The sequence below is a fragment of the Brachycentrus maculatus genome, unplaced genomic scaffold (genome assembly GCF_059751285.1).
Source record: "Brachycentrus maculatus isolate JH-2025_06_01 unplaced genomic scaffold, ASM5975128v1 h1tg000199l, whole genome shotgun sequence".
NCBI lineage: Eukaryota > Metazoa > Arthropoda > Insecta > Trichoptera > Brachycentridae > Brachycentrus > Brachycentrus maculatus.
This window is the reverse complement of record NW_028280950.1, coordinates 2249387-2274572: the sequence shown is the minus strand read 5'-3', so window position 1 is coordinate 2274572 and position 25186 is coordinate 2249387. Positions and strand designations below refer to the sequence as shown.

Below are 25186 nucleotides of genomic sequence, written 5' to 3'. Positions count from 1 at the left end.
TATATTTGAAAATTTTAAGCACAATTAATTCAAAATATAAAACAAATTCAAAATCGACAAATCATATAAAATTAGTCCCAAAGGAACATATGCAAAATGTTGCATATTATAGTAAAATTGCTTTTTCATTCAAAATAGGATAAGTTTTGCATATTAACATTTTGAAGTTTATGTAAGTACCTACTCTGATACTGAAAAAATAAATGATACATAGTAGTATTCAGTTTCCATTTTCATAATTTTAAAAAAGGTTTGAAAAAATAAAAGAAAGTACATTTTTAAATTTTGTGTTTGGCCTGCACCAAAATAGGGTTTTAGTAAAGTTACAAAAAAATGGTAGAAAATTAACAAATTTCAGTAAAAACTTTTGATGATATTAAATTCAAGTTTTCAAAATTTAAAAAAATGTAAGTAATCTTAGTTTGTTGAGTAAGTTTTGATTACCTACCTAATAGATTTTTGATTATTCAAGAATGTTTTAGTTATTTTACAATATTTTTTGTTTTTAGACTTCATAAATAGTTCTTATACCAATCACTCAAAATGGAACAAGGGGACAGAAAATCTATTACAAACATCAAGTCAGTGGGTCCTTCAAGGTAATACGTTTGATTTTATTACTACACACACAATTTTTATATTTATATTCAATGCCCAGATCTAATGAGTCACTGAGCTCAATGCTGCAATTATTGTTTTTCTCATAAAATAGTATTTCTATTTTCAATTTTCTTGGGTTTTGATTATATTAGTTGGTTATAAACTTTGTGTAATTGTAGAAGGTGTTCTTGCGAGCATGTGGACAAGATTTTAAGGATCAAACATACCATCATGACGCGGTCTACAGACATCAACCCATTAGCATTACCAGGCAAGAGATATGCTATGAATAGTTGGAGACAAAACAACAACATGCTGGCTCCGGAAATGGTATATAAAATAAAATACGAATTCACTAGAAAACGTAAAAATCAACATGCACTTCTGCTATTTTAAACATAGCAATGTCCTACAAAGAGATAATACGGGAGTGATCAGATGTGTTCATTCTTAGTACTCGCGGATATAACATGTTCAACTTGTCCTCAACCCTGCCCCTTGCTGGAACATTATTTTCTTATAGTTGTTCTTTTTTTGGTGTAGAAAATTACCCGTTCCTTGTCACCTTTTCCATATTTATTTAATTTCTGTTTGTATGACATTTTGACTATTTATCTCCAATGATAAATTTAATCTCCATTGTGAAGAATGCAGGGACTGAAAATAAAAGGTCATAAATTTTGCTTTTCTATTTGCCATCTAACTCTTGCGCATGCCGCAAAGGCAATGCGGGGTGAGCGAAACAGAAAGCAACATGGCATGAGTCAGGTCCGTTTAGTTTACTGTGTACTGGAAAATTACACATTTTTGCTTTACTTCATTGAGATTTGTGAATAAATAAAGAAAAATGCCATTATATACAACACTTTACTGGCTATAAGTCTAGGTTGTTATTTCACATCTGGGGCAATGCGTTCCTCACTGGGCAGTGGAGATGATAATAAGGAGGGAAAATAATGGAGGTAATAATAGAGGCTCTAGGAAACAGAAAAAAGAGGGCTGGTAGGTGGGTGATTTTTTATCTCTCCTTCCTGTGAAGGAAAATTCTGTCTATTTCCTTTCCCCTGACAGTGAATTTTTACCTTAATTGACTGAATGGGATATGTTCATGGTTGTTAGAACACCAATGTCCCGACATATTGGGACGAATGGCAATCCTTGTGAAGATTAACAAAACGTAATTTGCTCTGTGGTTTTCACTTCTAGTCAATTTTTGACTTATATGGATAAGGTGTTCACTGTGTTTAATGTTTAAAGTGAGGTAAATATTTGAGTTATGTCCATTAATTAATCCTGCATTCCATCAAGCATTTTAGAGTGCGCAACAATCTTTTATATATTGTGCATAAAATAAAATTGTACTATGATTAATTAAATAGAATGATGTAGTAAATAATTATATCCTTAGGTTGAACACTTGAAAGGGATTCTTCATGGTGAGTACATGGGAGTCAATGTCACGAATTGCAAAAAGTCAAACAAGAAAAAGACCCCAAAAAAAAGGTACTTCGTTTTTTTCACCTTAATTGGTTATTTCATTCAATGTGAAAAAAGAACTTAATAAAAAATACTAGTCAATGTCCTAATAAATAAATAAAAATATTTTTTCATTATGAATAAATAATGTTTAATTATTGTTCTGTAGTAAATGTCCACCTAATCCCAAAATCAAGGAAGAAAAAAAATGTTGCCAAAATGAGGGTGGAAAAAATTCATGTTCACTAATATCAGCACTATTGAAAAAAATCAATACATATGACATGAAAAGGTATGTACTAGATTTAATACGAAATTAAAGTAAGATCAGCTGAAAATTACATTTGTCCATTTTCATATGTAGCGTATTTGGCTCATGTGCATCCCGGGTTCGACTCGAAGAGAGGCCAAAATAATATTTCATGTGGTTTTACAATATTTTTATAAAAAAATAATACTTGGTATAAAAATTAATTCAAAGTAAGCATAAAAAATACAGAACAAACTGACATCTGAGATCTGACAAAACTAAAGTATTTGCAAATATGTATACTTATACATAAACATGGTGTTGACAGTTGGTTATATTTCTTCTTCTCCATAGATGGCAGTCTATCAATGTTGTCATGCACTTTCATACGAAACTGTCACATTTTAAAATAATATACTTAATAACAATTAAAGTAGTTAATAGTATTTTATTTGTTTAATTTTTGTAGGGGATCCAGTTTGACATGTATTATTTACAATGAGTTATGCTGTATATCTAATGTGGATCCCAATAAACCCAAGGAACCAAAACAAAATTCTCTTATTCTTATGGCAAAAAAGGTATGTTATTTTAATATTATAATATTAAGTTTTGTAAGTATAGTAAAATTTAACATTTTTTCCTGAAGGAATTAGCAAACTAGCAAATTTGATTAAATGGGTTGGCATGAAATGGTTCCTTTACATTAATGTTCCTTGGCATTAATGGTTTAAACTACATCTCCCAGCCACATTTTTCGAATTGAGTTATTTAGAAAAATATCAGCATGCCAAAGTTTCACCTGAAATATTATAAATTGTTGAAAATAGAAATGGAACTAAAAAATCATCATCATCTTCTAAAGGCAGCGCCTTGTTGTGTCAGCCACTTGTCTCTGTCAGTCGCCATCCTCTTGAGCTGCGAATAGGAGGAGACGTCCATGAGCCGCTTCAAATCCTGGAAGTATGAAGTTCTTGGGCGGCCTCTTGTTCGTTTTCCCAAGATTCTTCCTTCGAAGATGTTGAAAAAATCATATATTTCAAAATTAAATTAAACATGTCTGAAAAGGGGAAAAATCTTATTTTTCTTACTCCTAAAATTTTAAGAAAATGGTTTTACTGTAGACAATTGAAAATTCCTGATAATTCACAGTTTCAAGTCACAATGCGAAAAAGAAGGTGATGTATTTATGAGATAAAATATACGATCGAACCACTTTTTTGTAATTTTGTGAATCAGTTTTTATTTTATAAGACGTAGAAAAACGTTAATAAATTCCATTCTATACAAAGTTAGTGAGGTGCCTGTAAACACACTTTAAGATGTTAAAAAAATTGTTACGATTGTAGCTAAGCACCTGGGTCCATGAGATGATGGAGAAGAAGGGATCAATTCAGTGTGACGAGAAGGCTTTGGCAGGTAATATTACATCGATTCCCAATGTGGTTATAACGATGAACTACTTTATGTTTAATTTATACAATTCCCAACATTTTCAGAAATCGAGAATAGCATAAAGTAATCCAATTTTGTATGAAAATACTTAGAAAATTGTAATAAAATTTACAGAAGCGGATGATAAAGACTTGAGAGATCAATTGGAATGCATTTGTAATAAAGAAAAGGTAAAATTATTGATAACCCGTTTCTATACAATTTAAAACCATTTATGCATGCAGTAATTATGAATGTTTACTTATTTTTAGACTCCCAAATTTCCACAAAATAAGCCAACAAGTAAGTACAGTTTTATTTTCATTAGCTAAAAATCATTGTTTATTAACATATTTGCATAATTACTTACAGGCAGTGAATTATTAGCGAGATTATTGGCAGGGCAGAGAAGTAATTTACAGCAGCATAATTTATGTAAATTATTTCAGAAAACACAATTGCATTGTTCTCGCAATCCTCGCCAATATGTATGAATAATATATTTTAATTATGTACCTTTGTCATTTTTTCAATAATATTGCGAATAAATATTATATTTTAGGAAAAAAAAAACCTAAACCACCGAAAGAAAAACCAAAGCTACCAGAACCACCGCCACCACCGCCTGTCCAGAAAAAAGAAAAGAAGTCTAAATCAAAACCGAAACCAGGTAAAAAGCCACCGAAGGCAAAACCTGAACCGCCGAAACCACCTGAACCACCTAAACCTGCTGAATCAGTGAAACCCGGTGGTTCTGGGGAACCTGCTGAACCAGTCAAGCCTCCTGAACCAACAAAAGAAGAAAAGAAACCCGTAAGAGTTTTATCTTTATGTGAGAAAGCATAAATAGAGGAAAAGGGATTTTTTTATTGTCATACTTTGTCGTTTTTAAACTAAAATGAAGTAAGCGCAAATATTTACAAAATAAGAATGTGCAATCATTTATTTAACAGACCCCCAGTCTGACTATAAAACAGTGAATCCTAAAGTCACCGTTTTTTCACATAATTTTTATTGTCTATAAAAAATTTACACAAACCTTATTCATTTACCCTAGATGACTAAACTATATTTTTAGATGCATAGTAACTAAACATTAGTCATGTGGACAACGCAATTAAAAACGTGAAAATTATCAAAAGTATTTATTAAAAATAGCCACTGGTTACATGACACTTAACTTTGGTTTATTAGGACTTAATGTAAGAGACATTTCACAATAAATCACTGTTCCGCACAGCTACTACATATGTCAATATTGTGCGATCCACAAATGGCATTTTTGCATTTCATGCATCAATGTTTTGTCATCCTACGAGCCTTTGATGGACAAAAATAAAAGATTTTGTTCACATTAGTCACATAATAAACAGGAGTTTCAAGGTGTGAAGACTCACCAAGAATATCTTTTATCGTGACCTTGATGTCATAATAATACGTAGTAACTAAACTCCCATCAACTGGACGACAATTTGGCCGTAGGTCACCTTCTAATTATCGTGTGATTGCAATCGCACCACCTGATGAACTATTCGCACCAATCAGGAAGGTAAACAAAGCTGGCGGGTGTGGGGCGCGGGGTCGTAAGTGCACTTGACTTTCTCGGAGATGCGCGTCGTCGCGTGGATGAATGTTTAGTTATCTAGGGTTAAACATATATTATTGTTAACCAATATTATTACTGCTGTTAAGTGGGAAATGATTGAAACATAATGTGCCCTATTTTGGATCCGAACACAGATGTTACTTTGGTGTTAAATTATGGTAAAACTCGTCCCATGAATTTTTGACTCATGCCACTGTATTTTTTATTTCCCCTTATATGGTCAAATGCATTTCATACAAGTTCTCGGTTTAGGATTAATAAAAAGCATTTTTTACAGGTGCCCGAAGTCAAACCACCTCCACCAGAACCAAAAGTAGAAGGTAAATTATGCAAGGAATCAAATCACCATACTGCACTGAGTGGTGCTATATTTTCCCTTTGATTAAATACTTAAACAACATTAAGAAAATCATATATAGAATATATAGCTATACTTTTGATATTGACATGCTTTATGTAAAATACCAAAATCTGTTAATTTAACAGAATTAGTTTTGAAGTTTTTTATCATAGTTTTTCCATAAATGTGTTATATTTATGATAGAATTTTGACTCTTGCAAAACAACATATACATTTTATACAGAGAACTACGATAAAAATAACTTCAAATCTAATTCTGTTAAATTAACAGATTTTGCTATTTTACATAGAGCATGTCAATATCAAAAGTATACCTATAGTTTTAGTAGCAACATATCCCACTTTTAATACATATTTAACTAATCCAAAAATTTAAAAATAATCAATTATGTTTACTTAGAGGTATCTTGTATTCTCTAATCTAATAACTAAAAAAGCTAATGCTATTGGATAACATTGTTTTCATCATAGATACATAAAAGGCGTTACAATATGCATCTGTGTACATATAACTTGATTTTTATGGCAAATCTTGGATTTCTTACTATTAGTGTTTGCGATATGTATCCTGGAACCAGTATTTAGGCATATTAATTTCTCGCAATTTGAGCCCAGTAAATTTAGTGCAGGAATCATATGAAGATTAAAATGCATCACACATGGTAAGAAAGGGTCCATTCTTTACTTAAGTCAAAATATAAAGAAATTCTTTGATCAGTCCTCCGATACAACCCAATCATACTTTTCAATTGGAATATGAATTGATTTCGTTAGTTATGAATAATGTGCATTTATTTTTTTAGTTCTGAAAGTACATGAAATACCCAGAGAGTTACCCAAAGAAATACCAAACCCACCACTAAAATCAGAGGAAGATACGGGGCTTGACAAAGATAAGGGAAAAGGAAAAATACAAAAACTGTGTGTTTCCAGTAAATTACAGAAATGCAAGAGTGCCGGAGTAGATCTATCTCCCGCATGTGTTTGCTGCGCAGACACTAAATTAAATGAAATGAATAATATAATTGATGCTATTATCCCGAAAGATACGTCATTCGATCCAAGTAATTTTTCCAATATATGTCATATTATTATTTAAATTAATTTATAAACAATAGATTAAAAAGTTTGGTAAAATTTCATAGATGTTAATGCGATCAATTTTATGATTGGCACGTTTCATTCTTTGAAGTGGCTCAAGTAAAATTTCTACCAGAAGCAACGCATTGTTTACATTCTAGAAATATTACCGACAAAACTAGCAGTTCCCAAAGTAGCAATAAAAAAGCATATAAAATAAAATTATCTGTCAATGATTTATTGCAATCCACATGACTTTTTGGAATCAATTAGTAATCGAAAGCAGTATAGACTTACTCTCCTAATCACATATCGCTCACTCCTTTCAAGAACATCATAAATCAAAAATCGTCAATTTTCAGTTGTGCATGTTTTCGGAATGCCCAGAAAATGTACTATATCCCAGCAAAAGAGGCATATTTTTAACTTAATATTTACACGCTACAGGGCAGAAAGTGTTGTTTTTGCATTTTGAAGAAAAGGTATTGTTTAATTATTTTTTGAAATAAACTAAATATTTTTCAAATGGAGAAAGAACCTTCAGGTTTTAGCTAAAAAGATCTGTTGCACAGTAAAAAGCTCAATAAGTGGCTTGATATTTATTTTTAATACATTGTATTGTATTTTAAAAACGTTCTCCTGAAAAATCAAGTTTTTTGATTTATGACGTTCTTGAAAGGAGTGAGCGATATGTCAAAATACCAGTCAAACATTGGTTAGAAAGAGATGAAAGCGCTGAAGAGGGCTTTCATCACTCAAACTTTTACTCAAATATGCTGTTTCACTAAAACTTTTCACAAGTCGACAGGGCTTTCATCACTCAAATTTTTACTCAAAAATGCTGTTTCACTAAAACTTTTCACAAGTCGACAGTCTTGATGGCTGAATCATACAAATAATTAGGCTTTTAATTGATTCCTTACTCATTCCATCCTCTGAACATGACCCCACTGTGATCCTACCTTTTTATTGTTAAAAAGACCCTGGAAAGGAGTTCTTGTCAGATCAGGATAATGTCATTGCTACTGTCACTGCTTATTTTTCTCCGTTGGCAGTTTTTAACTAATCAATGTATAATGAACAAAAAAAGTTTTGACAATGGGTTTTATTAATACTTCTTTATGTTTTACAGACAAAGTAACAGAGTTTAAGCAGTGTGCTAAAGTTTTACACTGTTTCTCAGTTACTCTGGAAGTATGGAATCAATGGTTTTACGACTCAGTGGAGAAGGCACAAAAGAAAATTGCTGCAGCAGCAGGTTATACCTTATTTTTGTAAAAAAAAGTATAAAGTCTTCATATAGACTGTAAAATTTTATGAAATGCAATTCGATATTTCATGTATGTATCAGAGATGTCAAAAATAACATTTGTTTTTATTTAAATCCATCCATTAGTAGCTTATTATGTATTATTCTGTATATAAAAAGACTTTTTCTATAATAATTTATCATATTTTTTCAATAAAAATTTTAATGTGATGAAGAGATCAAAGCAACATTAAACTAAAATGTCAATATTAAATTTAATGTGGCTTAATAAAAAGATCCCAGAACTGTTAAGGTGGAGACTGACCGGAGCATTTCGTCGTAACATAACGTCGTAACATCGCTCGCGGCGAGCATCACCGAGCATCCGAAACTATGAATGGAGCGCTTGGCTCGCTGTACTGACTGCCTGAATGCTCGCATCGTAACGTGTTACGTTACGACGAAATCCTCCGGTCAGTCTCCACCTTTAAGTATCTATTATTGGGTGCGAATTTGAAGTAGCAAAAATCAGTTTTTCTTGCCAGTGTCAAAGTGGGGATAAAAAAATTTAAGGTAGGCAATTATATTTTTTTATGATTGCGGCTCTATTTGATAGTCAGTTATACTTTTAAATATAATTTAAACACATTCAAGTATTTTTGGTCCTTATAACAAATAAATAATTAAACTTTGGAATGTTAGTCTGTCTAATCTATGATAAATCATATATAATTAATATTTTTTAAAGTATTTTGCTTACCTATCCATTTTAGGTGCAATATATTTTTATTCTCCTTTTAAAAAAAAACATTATTATGGCTTTCGACTGAATATAACTTTTAAGACCCCTACGGTTTTTTAAATATGTATATTTTTTACTATGAAACACAACCTAACTTTACATATTGGCTTTTACCCCCTTATCCTCGTTTTATCCCGCAGCTGGCCACTGCTTTTGCTATGAGGCATCTGCACCCTATTTATTACATATTTTGATTTTGTAGTTGTATTATTTTAATCTTGTTATTGTGCACTTTAATATTTCTATTAGTTTAAAATGCATCACAAAAATTAATAACCACTCAACTTTCAGGGAACAAAAATGACATTTTGATGAAAGTGGACAATGATTGGACAGACTTTAAGAATAAACTAACCGCTGAAACATTACAATGGAAATACTATAATAAGTTTGCACAAAAATTGATTAATAATATGGAAAATAGATGTTCTTGTGATTCAGTAAGTCTCAAATATTTGGATTTTCCTATCCACCATACGCAAATTTCCGTAAACTAATAAAATACTTTTTTAATTTCAGGATAAGTCATACGTGCCTCCTACAAAACTAAGACCGATTTGTCCTTCAAAATTTTGATTGGATGAAATAATGAGATTTGTGAAAGATGTTTGTTTTATTTGGATTTTTCGCTATGTTTATTTACAAATATTGGCTGGTAAAATTTTAACTAGTTTCACTACTCAAATATTTTAAGAACTTATCCATCGCATTTTGTAACTATTTTGAATTTTTTTACTTTATAATAAAATAAATAATCATAGTTTGAAAAATATTTTTTAATTGAAAGTCAAGATTTGGTTAAAAAATGTATCTATGTACTTCTTTATAAATCTCAGAGGTATATGTATTTACCCAAGTCTGCAAATTGGCTGTTTTTGGATGAAAAAATTTGCTCTTCTCGGCTGGAATTTTTATGTCATTTTGTATCTAGATAAGTTGAGTACAGATAATTTTAATTACGGACTCATTTTCACAGTTATGCTATTTGAAAATCGGTTTTCAATCCATATTGTCAAAATGTTTTTTCTTCTGAAAAAATGGGTATTTGCTTTTGCCAAATAGAAGTAAAGCTAAATTTATGTTCATCTGACTTGTTTTTGTGGATAACGTCTTTGTAATTCCAGTCATTAATAAATTTCTAAATGTGATGATAGTATACCTACTCTGAGCAATGTATCATCTTGCTAATTCCAATGAGATAAATAAAACAAAAAAGGTTGAATGTTTCTATTTTTTAATAAATTAGTATTTCAAATAATAAATACAATAACTACAATAAAAGATGTATGACATAAAATTCTAAACATTAGCATCTCAAAAGAATGTTTTTGCGTGTTCCCCACTTTGGAATTTATCCGATTTTTTTTATTATCATATACTTATATAAAATATATACAAAAAATCTGTGAAACTAAACTGTACATAACAATATTATTATCATATTTATCAAAATACACCTACACCTGACACTTTTTTTTATAAACATGTATTAATTATATATGTAAATATATTTTTTTATGTGCACTGGATATCAAGTCAAAATATAAAATCAAGCTGTTTTCTCTTCCACTTTTTGCAATATTCCTGAAGTAGCATCCAGAAGAACAGTATCTCCTGTTTTAAAAACATCCGTTGCCCCTTGAGCGCCCACTATACACGGGAGACCATATTCCCTCGCTACTACAGCTCCTGAAACATCAAATTAATTATTTATTCTTGTTGTTAAGTGCAAAATGATGTGATGAATTGCAAAAAGGGTAGCACGAAAGATTCACGCCTGGTTTTATTTTTCTAGATTGTAATAATAAAGAAGGCCCCCTTGGAAATGTTTGGACCACGTTACAGTAACTATGAACTTCAGGCCAGATGATTTTGTACCATATTGATATGGATACAAACAATATTTAAATGCATCAAAATATGTATTTTTAAATTGCATTATTTTATCTTTTTTGTGATCTTTTGGGAATTAACAAAATCAAATAGCTGAGCAAAAAATGTAGGACATAATTTTAGCATGCTTAAGTATGTATTTTAAAATTCATCAATTCATGAATGTTTTATTAGAAAATTAGAAGACAAACAGCAACATGAAATGAATGATCATTTGATATTGTTTTGAGACACTAATGTTTGGATATTATGTTTGTTTGTATGTTTAGATATTGGTTGTATGGAAATAGTTACAATTCTCAGTGAGCTGTCGAGATATTCATTAGACATTTTGGATATTATGTTTGTTTGTATGTTTAGATATTGGTTGGATGGAAATAGTTACAATTCTCAGTGAGCTGTCGAGATATTCATTAGACATTTTGATTTCCCCTCACAAATGTAGGTGCTTCCAAATATCAATGATATGACAAAGAAGCGTGGGGTGTTCTTTTCTTGGAAGAGATATATCATAAATTATATAAAAGGTAGAATTACTGACTGATATTTTTCTGCTGAAACCAAAAGTTTTTGGGCCAAGGACTTTTTTTTAAGGTCGTAACAGAATTTTGCACGCAATTGGACATCAAAAATTACCAATAAGTAACAGTTGTGTGCCATACTCAACAGTAATATTAATATTACCTTGACAAGTTTCAAATACATACTTTGTGGAAGCAAGCCATAATTCAAAGTCTAAATATAAATATCATACCGTGGGATATAAGTCCTCCCAATTCTGTAACCACTCCTCCGATAAGTGGGAAATATGGAGACCATCCAATATCAGTGCTGTGGGTAATCAGAATATCCCCCGATTGAAGCTGATCAATCTGAAACCATGACAGTACTATTATTACTACTATACAACAATTTTAATTTGTTTTTTTGTAAGAACTTGACGTTTACAATATATGAGTACACCCATAATAAACATTTACCTCGGATATCGACTTGATGACACATGCCCTAGCTAAAATTTTACCCGAGTATACAGGAGTACCCGTCACTTTCGTATCGCTCCGCATCTCCCTCATCAGTTTATCATCAGCTGCTGTCAATGGTTTTGGGAATCCCCACACTAATTCGGGAAATTGCAGTTTCTCCCAACGAGGGAAGAATCGCCGTCTTAACATTGCTCTGGAGACAGACAAATTTATACAAAACATCAATACAATATAAAATGATAAAAAATATATTAACAATAGTTGAACATACATACTTTGTAACGTAACTAGGATTTCTGGTTTGAATGTATTTTCCTAATTCCAAATGAGTCATGAAAAATATCAATTTTTTATCTGGCAATCTCCATTCCATCACCATTTTCTTTCCTAACTCGAGATAAGCCATTCTCAACTTATTGACACATGAAATCAAAGCTGCTTTCGTTTTCTCTCGCCTGGCAACCGATTTCTTACACATTGGAATCACGTATTTCAACACTTTTCTGTAAAAGAAAACATTTATTTCAGATTCACATTTATTACCCTGTTTCTAATTTATCAACTATGAAACTCGAGTCTTACTTTGTTTTATTATTTATAGGCGATACCAGATGTTCTATAAGTTCATCCGTTGTTTTAACATCCGCAGCATCAGTTTTTTTGGGAGGAATTTTAACTGTAGCTTGTAGTAGCTTGATAAGTGGTGTCGGTTCCAGGCTCCACGTGTCAGTAAGAAAATCAAACTGCAAGTGAGAATTTTTTTTTATAAATTTTGTAACATAAACACAAATAAATTTCTTAAATTATATTTTTGAACAGATTGCGTGTCTCGTGTAAACATCTAATGGCAATTACTCGTATCTCAACATGGGTGACTCTATGTGGACAGTACAGATAGCATAGACGAGTGACGGTTGTTCCTCATGTGTCATCGTGATTGAACCCTTTTTTAATGTATACCAGAATAGTGATAACTTTAGAGGTTTTTTTCAGTGTAAATGTTTTTTAACTCTTTATTGCCAGGACTCTTAGGGTTACTATGCCAGAAACACCGCACAAATCTTTAATAATTCAAAAGTAAAATGTATTTGATCATTTTTAAACACTGTGTCATTGAGTACCGAAAGCCGACATATCAAATTTTGGTAACCAAATTAAATGGATTTACCTCTTTGATGCATCTATGGCCATGTTTTTCTAAGAATTGAGATAACAATTTTGATATATTTGGGGAATTTTTATCAAGCCACTCCAATACATTTGCAGGTTCTTGAGTGAGAAAATCCTGTGCTATCTCTGAAGACTGAATAGCAACAGTCAATTTGTTTAACATTTCTGGGATTTCAGCCGAAATGACATCTGTGCAAGAAGATAAAATGGTTCCAATATCTCGATAATTTTCTGTTGAGAAATCTGAAAGGAGAGAATCATCAAGTAGTATAAACACCAATTCAAACATAGAGTTGAATGACTTATTATTTTATTTTATTTTCTAAGACAGATAAAATAAAAAAAATATATATTACCGCTTCCGCCTTCCAGAAGGATTGAGAGGAACACTATTTGAGAGAATACACTGGCTGAACTAGATAGTCCATGATATGCAGAGTTTTGATAGAGTGCACCGAAACTTTCAGTTATCGAGTTATATATTTCGAGGGATGTTTTTTTATTGGTTAAATCAATAGTAAGATTCTCAGCAACGGTAGTAGCTTTTTCGCTATTTGACTTATTTATCCATAATAACTGAAAAAAATAGATTGACAAGTGTATAAAACAATATGTAAATAAAAATCATTAAGAGCTGTTTTATATTTTATAGTAAGAAATGAAACCCCTCAAGTGGGAAGAAAATAGTGGTATCCTGGAGGTTTTTCAATCTCATAGATCCCAGGATTAGGAATTTCCAGTTTCCAATATGGAAAATATGTGAAAAAATTAAATATTTTGTATATAAATATAAAATTGAAAATAAAAACTTACGTAAATCATGTCCTTTACGATCATTAAATTGCGAATAAAACCCATTGGATTATTTCGATGAATTCCAATAGAATGTATTTTATCATCTGTTACAATATGTCCAAATATTGCCAAATCCATTGTTTTTACCCGTATGGTAATATTTTTTTCATTTTCTTTTAGAAATGTCTGTAATTTTTTTTTAAAACATGCAATTAAACTTTTGTATATCCAAATTTAGTTCATTAGAACTAGGTTATTAATTATATTATTATATATTCTTATAATTCTCATGGTGTGGATAGCTAGCATAGAACAGATCACTTTTTTTATAGACATTAAAAAATAATAAGTTATAAAAAGCTCACATTGAACACATTTAATCCTATGTGGTAGCAAGTGCTTGACAATGTTCTGAAATAATATTTAGGTATTGGACCACCATTTGCTTCTGATATGGACTGATCTAATTGTTTGGAAACAACGCTCACTGTCATAGGTGATAAACAACCCGGCAACACCTAAAAGTATAAGTTTTTCAGTATATATACAAATATGTTTTGATGAGAAATTTCAAAATTGATCAGAAAATGAGTACCTCTCCCGTGTTGGCAAATGTAAGTAAATCATCTTCTGACATAACAGCTGAATCTAATTCATGAGCCAATTCAAACTCACTCCAACTGTTTAAGCTGGTAATAGGTCTTGCTTGTAATAAATAAATTCTATCCTGCAAAAGTTAACACAAACATTAGGATTATTATTTACATAAAATGGATACAGTAATATTCTGCTTAACGCTATTCCTATTTGTTTAATTTATTGTCTTTCATTCACTTTGTGGTAAGACATGATTATATTGTTAATATAGTTTATATTTAAACCCGTAGATGGAATGATCTGTAGATTCCGAAAATAGTTGTTAAAAATAAATATAATACTGGACTAGTAATGAATAAGTGTCTTTATTCACCATTTAATCCCTTTTTATGCTGTTTCGCTATAATGCTGTTTTAATAGCGCGATTCAGTGATTCACTGAAGAACCAAAAAATGCAATCTTTTACACGGGGATTTCCTAACACTTATTCAGTTGCGTGTACGGCGTGTCGACTCCCAATCAGTTTATACCGTTTCGGTCATATGTAAGGTATGTGCATTCCCAATGTATATATGTACTACAACACTGTTTTTTAGTTTTTTTTTTGTATATAAAATCGCGATGATTAAACATTGCATATAAAAATAACGGACAACGAAGCGTCATTTTGCTGTACCATTGTCATTTATATATGTGAAAAATAGACCCTGCGCCATTTAACCGGCATGGATTACCCTTAATACTGTATTTATTCATCAGTAAAATATTTTTGAAATAACTTTTTTGTTTACTTTTTTTTTGTCCGCCTCCGTAGTGTAGGTCAGCACGCTCGGCTACCGTTCTGGAGGGTTTCCGGCTACCCAGGAGGGTTCGATTCCCAAGGGGGGTAAAATAAATATAAGTGATTTTTTCACTGTAATATTTATTCAATATTACCATCGACTGGTACCTGAAGCGGAGGGCTAATCACCTTTCCTTCATGTGTAAAAACGATCAAGATAACACTGCGTTTATATGATACAGTGCCCTATACACCATTCGGGTGCGGATAAGGGTTTTACAATTTTTTTTTTTTTCATCAGTTTTGACACATTGCCTTAATTTTCTATTTAAAATTTGCGGAATAAATGAAGACTTATCTTACCTGGACTATAGCCCACTCAATATCTCTTGGTAACCCCCAAAGCTTTTCTTGAAGAATGGCAATTTTACCAAGTGAGAGACATTCTTCTTCTGAAATGCTCAATGTGCTTGCTAAATTATCGTCGGTTTGTAAAGTTTGAGTTCCAGAGTCGTCGGGTGTACGCGACTTTTGTAATACTATTCTTTGACCCTTTTTTCCAACATCAATACTTTTTATTTTAATATTATCATCGATGTCTCTTTCGATTATGATGGTGTCTGGGTCCACTTCTCCAGAAACGACACTCTGAAAGTGATACAGTTATTATCAATTTTATCACTATGCATATTTCTGATGCAACGATTGTTCAAATATGTTTTACAATAAAAAGGTTATTATACTATAAATAAGTTATACTGCCATGAAATCAGGCAGAAGAGAGTCCAGATTGACTACTACAGGTAGTGATATTTTTTTATGATTTCAATTTTTAAATGTTTTAAATTTTTTAACCATTTATAAATAAATTTAATTGTAAATACAAAATCAAAATAAATAGAATAATATTTATATACTAAGCCATTCTGTTCAATCAATAGGTACATAGCTGAGCTTATTATTTATAAAAATAAAAATAATAATAGTAATACTAATTAAAAAGTAATGTAAGTATTCCATCATCAGGTTAACTGTAGACTTCACTTGTTGTGATGATGGAATGGTCATTCTGAAACCGGTAGTCGTGAAATAGAGTTTTTAAGTAGTATTATACAAAGTGATCTATGAATGATAAGGAGAGTGTTAAATAAATAAGGTATTAATTTACAATATTTTGAGTGTGTCCAAATACTTGTTCACAAATCTGGATTATCTCCAATTATAGGAGTTATTTTTCTTATTATTTTTTGACATCTCCTCAAAGATGATGATGAATATGGAAGTCTGGGAATTTACGGGGCTGACGAACGTCTTAGGCTGGTCTAAGTGATCACTTTACTCATGTGTAACATTCACCAATTTTACCTATTATTGACAACCACACTACTCAAATTCTTGGAAGTTCTATATATATATTCCATATTCTTCATCATCTTTGATGAGATGTCAAAAAATAATATGGAAGATATTAATTAATTCTTCCGATAATTGATAAAAAATTTAGGATCTTTACCTCTCCAAGCCCAAAATTAGATGTTATAAATATATTAGAGGGATTCCCCGTATTAGGATGTCTCGTGAACATCACTCCAGCAGCCCTCGCTTCCACCATTATCTGCACCACGACACCCATTCCACATTGCACTGGCTGTCCGTGCTGTCTGAATTTGAAAAATAATATCAGAACAATGCTATCAATTTGGAAATAATTTACTAAAAAATCTCCATACAGCACCTGCGATATTCCACACTTTGAAATGTAAAAAGAGAAGACCAGCATTTTTGAACACCTCTAAGTACATCGTCAACAGTATTACATCCTAAGATTGTTGCATTTTGACCAGCTGCAGAAAGCTCCTCAGAATCTTCCCCAATGCCTGAATAAAATGAGAATTGTAAATGGGTTTGAAAAATATTACTTTTTAAATTGCCTTTAGTTTCATAAAAAAATACGTACCTGAAGAACGAACAGCAAAGAAAAGGTCTTTAGCAATTAAGTTTACAGTTTCAGAATCGCATAAATTGTCGAATGAACATACAATATGTTCTTTTACTAAACTGTGAATAGGTGTGCTTACAAATAAAGTCGTGACTCTGAAAAAAGATTGAAAGAATAAAACATTTTTTTGTTACTTGAATTGTTTAATGGTGGAAAAGACTGATAATATGGTAGATGATGAAAATAACAGGATTCAAATATATAAGACTTAAACAAGATATTTGCCTATAACCTGTCAACGCAATACAAAATGTGGACACATCACAAAAGGGAGGGCTTAATGTGAATACTGAGAGAATGGACCAATTGATGTAAAAGAAATAATACTCACCGTTCGCAAGCGTCTTTCAGTGATTTCTCACTATAATTGATATTGACATTTTCTATAATTTTAATAGCTTCTTGCAGTTCTGGATAATGTTGTAAATGGGATTCCAGAGCTCGCGTTGTTATACAAAATCCTTTTGGAACATCATACTAGAAATAAATACATATTCTGAGGTGACGTTATACGCAGGAAATATTTGGAAAACCCGGAGTGTAGATTGTTTATCTGTGTCTTTTTTGCACATTGTTATAGATTTGATTGTATAATAAGAGAAATAAAATATTCATAAGAATTTTAACAATGAAATATTGTTAGGGAATTATAAATGTATGGGTCAATTAGAGCTGTAATAGTTTTCATTATTTTTGTTTATTTAATTATCTATCCTAAAACTAACATAAAACATATTTTCCTATTAAATCATAGATAAGTTTGATTTTTCATTTCACAGTGGCTAAATAATAATAAAATACTTTATTCATTGCAGATATAGCGTGAGATAATCTATATTTTTTAAAAAATGTCTTTGTTTAAAAGGTCCCACTTATCGTCTTTATCTCTGGTCGATCTTCTTCATATTTTTCTCTAGCTATTTGCTAGTTTGTGACAGTCTGTTTCCATTTCTTTGTATTTTACTCTCCTTACGTGACTTGCCCTAGTCATATAATTCATTTGATTAAACCATTTTGCAAAAGGATCACTCACCCCATCTTTAATCCTTATTAATTGAATAGTACCTTGTTTGAAGCTACTGAAGCCAGTAAACCTAGAGAAGCTCCTTTTCCCCCGACAACATCAGGACAATATGAGGCTCGTTCTTTAAAACTCACACAAAAGGGAATTTTACCATCCAAATTTTCGAGACTTAACCATTCCAATTGCTTCATCACTATATTATGTTCTTCTATCAAATAATCACCTAAAAATAAATTCAAGTTACAAATAGGGAAAAAAAATTACCAACATGGAGAAGTTTTGAGATGGGAACATAAAAGTCTAGGTATTTACAAGGCTTAACATCTGTCGTTGACTTGTTTGATTGATTAATTATACACTGTATTAAAGTGATCACTTCAACCAGTCATATATTGTAGTTCTGCAACATTATACAATTTTTCAAAATTTAAGTAATGTTGTTGTCAATCATGGAAAAAAAGTGGTGACTATTGTACCGTGTGTAAAGTGATTACATAAACCAGCCAATGACAGGCCGCAAGTTTTGCAAATACCCAGACTTCAGACAGAACTTCTAAGTGGAGTAAATCCAGGATTTGTCAACAAAATTGTGAAATATATAAAATTTCCATTTTAAGCATCCTACAATAGTGTTTTCTACTTTAGATTTGTTGTAAAATAGGAGTGCAAAGATTAATAACTTAAGCAGTTATACATACGAAAAGTCAAAATAATATTAACTAACCTTTATAAGGGTAGGTTAGCTGCAAAAATCCTGAACCTTGATAGCCATTGATTCCAGCTTGAAATGGTATTACAATGTTTTCCCAATTTCTCTTTTTAAAGCTGTGGCTTAGTTTATTTTCTGGACTGATAAAGAGTACAAAATCCATGGAAAGTGCTGCAAGGATAATTTACAAAAATAAATACCTTTTATAATACACAATAAATGATAAAATATTATATCATTATAAGGGCAAGAGCGCTAATGAAGAAATATAAATTTGAAAAGGACATATTGTAAAATACAATTTTGATGTGTTATTAAGTGTCATTTTGAATAAATGTCATCCATCAATTCAAAAGAAATGTAATGCAAAAAAATAGTCTTCATACTTGAGACTTTAATGGTGAATGATTTTGGCAAATCCATATTATTTTCTCCAATGGTAGATAAATCAATATCAATATCTTGAATAGGTTCCACATCTCCATTAGCTAATCTGATATTCCCAAATTTAACCCTATAATAAAAAAAACATAAATATATTCATCAGTTATTACTCTAATTAATAAAACAATAATAAATACAGGAATTATAAGTGTAGTCCGTAAATTCATTTATCCCATTATTTGCATCCATTGCAGTTTGGGCATGAAATTTGCTAATCCTCGCATTATGCTGATAATTAAAAATTAAAACACTTATCCTTTCCTAAAAGTGTATTCCTGTTTTAATAAACAAAAAAATAGTAAAATACTGAAGTAAATACTCCAAGCACTCAATTCCTTCAGAAGATAGAAAAAAACTAGTATCGAGTTAACACATTAGATTAAATAAATTTTAAAAAATGCTCACTGTGTAAGACCTCTGCTAAAGGATTCCACTCCGATATTATAAACAGTACCATCGTAGGCAGCTCCATAAATAACTAATGATCTTCGCAAAGAAATCCTTTCTGGTTCCCATTTTCTTAGTCTTAATCCATAAATAGAAGTTGATAAAGGCGTTTCATTCTCATTTACGACAATGGTTCCACACATACTTCCATACTGTTCATATCCCCGCTTTGGTGAATGTGTACTAAAAATAATCATTTTTGTAATGGATATTTATTACACAGCACATTTTCATAAAGATATACATATGCAATTATGATTTTTAACCTCTCCAGTAATAACATAACTCCCTAACTGTCCATCTCCTCCTCCCCTGACCCCTCCTCTCTTCCTTAAACTTACTACTTGATTCTACCTATTTATCATTAGAATCCTAGTTTGTTATTTTTTTTCCATTTTCATCTTTTTGTTTTTTAGTTTTTTGATAAAATCTATTACATCAGACAATAATGTGTATTAACTTTTAAAACGTCTGAGACATTACTATCTGTCATTAGAATCCTAACTGTCGATCAAACCTCCTTCCTCTACCTCCTTCCCTAAACTCCCTTCTTCCTTTGCCCTCCTTATTATCGTCTTTTGTTAATTGGTAATTGGTATATGTAATTTATGTTTTTTTTTTTAATGTCAATTTGTAATTTATGTTTTTTAAATGTTCAAGTACTATCTACCCTCTGATTGCAAACGGCCATATATGGTATCAAACGTTTTGATCAATATCACTAGTCCGTCTTTGGTCGGTTGGAAGATATTGCTTTTTAGCAATAAGCCCGCCAATGTACTTTTTATTTTCTGTACATGAAGTTTAAATAAAATTAAAAAAATAAAACATATTAATGAAAAGGTTGTACCCTGCACAGTGAGTTTTTTATACGAATTTTAAATTTTAAAACATTTTTTTACATTGAATATCAAAATTTTAAACATATGCCACATATATCAGCATTTTAAACATACACAAAAAATAAATAAATATTGTCAATTTAAATAAATAAATAAATGTTGTCAATTTGAAATAATCACTATGCCCCAAACCTGGGGGCATACGCTGTCTGACCTGGTATTTTATGGCCCCACAGTTGAAGGGGTACGTACGGAGAGGTTAAAATATATATATTTTTTAAACTATACAATATACAGTGGTGTACTATGATGTAAAGGTGATGTCAAGTGATATTGTCACCAAATTTGCCAAATAATGATGATGAACAGAGAGAAGCTCAGAATAGAAGTGAAAATTAAAATGATTATCTTAATGACAAATGGCATTTTCAATGTCTATAATAGGTTTTTAAAATATTTTTATGATGGTAAAAGGACTTAAAGCTTCTTACAATACAGATACCGTTTTTTTAAATTGAATTTATCGATTTTAGATCACCTAGCTACTCCATGGTAAACCGCCCCTCGCCTATAATAAACTACACAAATCAGTAATACCTCAAGAATATTAAAAAAATATTTGTTACATTTCATCCAACCAATATGGATCCTTCCATGGTTCAGTTGCTATAGCCTCCGCCATCAAATTACAGCTGGAGTCATCTGGCGTTCTAACTGGATCTGCTGCTGCTATCCAACTAGAAATATATAAATATATAAAACATAATTATCAAGTGTGTTTTTTTATTATTATTTATTTGTTAATTATTTATTTAATATCACCCTGGACTGGTACCTGAAGCCCAAGGCTGATCAACTTTCCATCATGTATTAACGATCGCAGATAACACTGCTTCTATACGATTCAGTGCCCTATACACCATTGGGTTCAAATAAGGGGTAGAAGAAGAAGAATTTATAAGCCTCCACTTGCTTGCGAGTGATTTTGAATATCAAGTGTATTAGAACTTGATATATTTGTTTGTAGTTTTATCTGCTTTAAAAAATAAATAATTTTATTATTATGCTAAATTTAATTCTAAAAAAACATATTTTTATTGTCAGTGTTTTAGAAGATCACTTAAATTAGGCAATTAAAATCCTTCTAAATAGCTAGGCTTCTATATTCTCACAAAATCTGCATGAGTATGCTGAGGTATGAATCAAATTTAAATAGTTTTAAGATCAAAATTCAATTTGTTCTTGCTGTTATAAAAAAACATATATTTATTACATTCTTATTACATTCTTCAAAACCGTTATAATCACATATTGTGTAAAGATATTATTGTATCGACTGGAAATAAATGTGACGTGAATCGGAATAAATATGAATATAAGTTATTATAAACTTACATAAAGTTAAACCTCACATGTTGAAGCTCTTTGATATAACTACTCCGATTGCAAAGTATTCCATTAAAGATAATTCGCCATCTCATGAAAGGTTCCAATAGAACTAAAGATAGTCCTCCTGCCCTCCAGGTTTCTGAAGAACCATCATATATCATAGTGTTTTTTTCATCTAGAAATCAAATGTACCAATTATAAATCTAATAAATTAGAAGAAAGTGCATAAAATTTATGTTAAGATGTGAAACGGATAATATAAATGCACCATGTCCCTTACTAGACTCAGGATTAAAGTGTTTAAACTGATTATATATTATATTCTATTCAGATGTGACACTAAGCAAATGTTTTGCAAGTGCAAATGTCTCTATTTTTGGTGCCCTTGGTGTCCAACTGTATTGTCTGATTGTGGTCAACTTACATATGGGCTGACTAAAACAGTATATGAGACTGCTCCCATATAAAATATTTTAAAAAATACTTGTTTTTTTTTAAAGTAACTTACTTGGCATTTGAAAAATGGATCCATCTGGCAATGTCAGCATCAGAATCAACTCTGATATCCTGTGTGACTTTCTTGTAAATGTGATGAGTAAAGAATATCCTTCTCTATTAGTCCCAAATATTTCTTGGGTATCGCAGATATCATTATTTAACTTAAGAGGTTCTTCAGTAGATGGCACTAACTTGACTTCTTCATTTTGTCTAGATTTTTTCCATTTCTTTAACATGTAACAGGCCCATCGTTTCTTTAAGAAGAAATTCCAGTCTATAATGCATAAGGAAATGTGATTAACAGTTGTAATATTTCAAGAGAGGAAACTCTCTTCTATAACTAGAAAACTTTCATTTAAAAATATTATCTGATATCGGATTTGTAGAATCAGTTTGATACTCTTAATGCCTTGTTGATCAATAAATTAATGTTTTGCTATTTATTTATTATTATAATAATTCTTTTTATTCAAATACTTTTTTTGTGCACTGTTTTAAATCTATGTTTTTCTTGTATTGTTAATATATTGTATTGCAAACAATGCTTTAACTGTTAGTAAACTACAAATAAATAAAGTCACTGAAAATATTTTAATACCTGGAAGAGAATAGTGGCCATTTTTCTTTTTCCCTGGAGAATTGCTAACTAAAACAAAATATATAGCACTTAACACACCCAGCGCTATAATAGGCTCTAGCAAGAACCCTGTTACATCCATGGCTCAGTCTTCAAGGTAATCCTAGATTCATTGAAAAAAATATAAAATTTCATAATGTGTTTGTTTCATAAATTAAAATAAAAAATACTTTTACACAGTTTTTTTGAAAGTAAGTTTACATCGTTAGAGGTAATTTAATTTTATTTGGGATACTATTTTTTTAATTTATTTATTTAAAAAAATACATAAATTTGAGTACTTTAATGTTTTAATAAATTATTTGGTTATAAATTTCAGTACAATACTCAACATACTAAAAAAGGTAAATTAATTTAAAAAAACTGAAAATCATATTTTCAAGCATTTCCCACTATGTGAAATAATTCGGGAAGGATCTTGCATACATTTAAAATTAGGGTCTCTGCTAAATAAAAAGCTTATTCGAATCTACCATAGATGCTGCCGAGAATTCACACATAAAAGTGAATTACTTCCAAAAAAATGAGGAGTGTGGTATTCAATCGTGGGTAGAATGATGAATGTAATACGTGTATAAAGTGATCTTTTAAACCAGCCCATGACGGGTCTTAAGCCCTGTAAATACCCAGACTTCCATATTCTTCTTGATCGATGTTGAGATGTCAAAGTACAAAAAATAAGGCTAAATGATTAACACATTTCTACGATCTTCATGATTTGAGAAATGATACTGATAACCGAAAGGTTAATAATATAAGTACTTACTTTCAATGTTATTTATTAAATTCATTATAATAGGTACTAAATACTTAATGTAGGACATACTCAAATTGAAAATAAGATATAAGCCGTTCATTTAAACGATAAGTCCGTTAGTAACGTATTTAAAAAAAAGGGCCTATGTACTTGGAAAAATCGCGTGATTTTTTTTCTTCTTTTTATCTTCTTCATTTCGAAATATCTACTACTGCCATTACTTAGAATAAACTCTGCTGTTTAAAAATGTTTATGTTTTAAAATATCATTTTATCAATTAATAACTAATGAGAAGAAACAATAAATAACTAGTATTATCAACTTGTACCTACGTAACAGATAAACGAAATAAAATTCAACCTTCAATAAAACTTCGCCAGTGTTGGTTGTGTGCTGTATCTTGTACATCCACTTCGCCTACACTTGGCATCTTTATACAAATAGTAGAAGTAACTCAAGACACCATTTCTGTATTGAACGTATTTTATTTGTATTGTATTGCAAGATTGGTACACGCAATATCATCTGTAAATATCTTTAGGCGGCAAGCGTTCCGCGCGAAGGAGCGCGATTTACTGGTTCCCACAATATACTAAACAAACAATATACTACTAAATGTATATGACTGGCTCAATCATAGCACTCAAACACTGAACATGAATGAGTTCGCACAGTGAGTACTACTATATATATATTATATATAGTACTACTCACTGTGCGCTACAAAAAAAATTGTACGATCAAACACAACATACTTTTATAGTGCTCGAGAGTATTAATACTGTGTAGTGCTACGTTTTATATATGCAACATCTATTTTGAACACTCAAGGAACTCGTACACAACCTAACTTCGTAACTTCCCTATCCTTACTATCCTACCTGCAGACAAGCATCTAAAATAGACGCTTTGCGGGTTATTCCTTTTAATAAATAAAATTAATAATTTAAAAAAAGCATCAGTGTATAATTTACGCAAGTTAGTACGAGTATGGGGATCTCGAGTGCTCTTACGATATGGAGAACCTTTCCCATGTTATGTAAGTGATGTCACCCTGAACTCCTTAACTTTCTTCATCTGTATCCACAGAAATGGATGGAGCGCCCTATGTACCATTCGAATGAGGATAGGGGCCAACAAAGAAGAAGAAAGAAGATGTTCAACCCTACGATTGTCGTGTCTGGTGTAGAATAATGTAGTTTGCGCAAATTAGATATATGGAATAGACAATTGGACATTCCACTGTCGGGATTCAGTACTACAAAATGTATGGTGTATGGTATTTTTCGATAACCTCTATTTTGTTCGTTGGTCGTTGTGTCGATACGATTCGCACTGAAAATTCCACCCCGACACTGAC

At 31.0% G+C, this 25186-nt stretch overlaps 2 protein-coding genes across 5 annotated transcripts; one reads left to right on the top strand and one right to left on the bottom strand.

Moving 5' to 3' along the window:
• The first annotated feature begins 251 nt into the window (after positions 1-251).
• Positions 252-9628, top strand: LOC148307430 (uncharacterized). Of its 2 annotated transcripts, XM_088263508.1 has the most exons (15): positions 252-407; positions 510-599; positions 780-930; positions 2009-2103; positions 2246-2368; positions 2796-2907; positions 3676-3745; positions 3896-3951; positions 4033-4063; positions 4323-4573; positions 5644-5686; positions 6531-6791; positions 7940-8065; positions 9150-9298; positions 9378-9628. In XM_088263508.1, the coding sequence occupies exons 2-15, from the start codon at positions 544-546 to the stop codon at positions 9432-9434; spliced, it is 1581 nt and encodes a 526-aa protein (XP_088119634.1). In that variant the 5' UTR covers positions 252-407; positions 510-543; the 3' UTR covers positions 9435-9628. The 2 variants fall into 2 exon arrangements, with proteins under 2 accessions (XP_088119634.1, XP_088119635.1); XM_088263509.1 differs by lacking the exons at positions 252-407; positions 510-599 and having other exon boundaries at positions 886-930; positions 2009-2102; positions 2244-2368.
• A 447-nt stretch (positions 9629-10075) lies between these two features.
• Positions 10076-24488, bottom strand: LOC148307429 (uncharacterized). Of its 3 annotated transcripts, none has more exons than XM_088263506.1 (24): positions 24187-24488; positions 23031-23172; positions 22443-22706; positions 21941-22109; positions 21172-21282; positions 19662-19886; positions 19199-19326; positions 18828-18983; positions 18145-18326; positions 17411-17556; positions 17038-17174; positions 16816-16957; positions 16594-16741; positions 15444-15728; positions 14298-14429; positions 14068-14220; positions 13721-13888; positions 13264-13483; positions 12906-13150; positions 12320-12480; positions 12013-12240; positions 11732-11930; positions 11506-11623; positions 10076-10547 (listed from the first exon to the last, which is right to left on the bottom strand). In XM_088263506.1, the coding sequence occupies exons 2-24, from the start codon at positions 23149-23151 to the stop codon at positions 10408-10410; spliced, it is 3978 nt and encodes a 1325-aa protein (XP_088119632.1). In that variant the 5' UTR covers positions 23152-23172; positions 24187-24488; the 3' UTR covers positions 10076-10407. The 3 variants fall into 3 exon arrangements, with proteins under 3 accessions (XP_088119632.1, XP_088119631.1, XP_088119633.1); XM_088263505.1 differs by having other exon boundaries at positions 24159-24467; XM_088263507.1 differs by lacking the exons at positions 21941-22109; positions 22443-22706; positions 23031-23172; positions 24187-24488 and adding an exon at positions 21381-21559.
• Between the last annotated feature and the right edge of the window lie 698 nt (positions 24489-25186).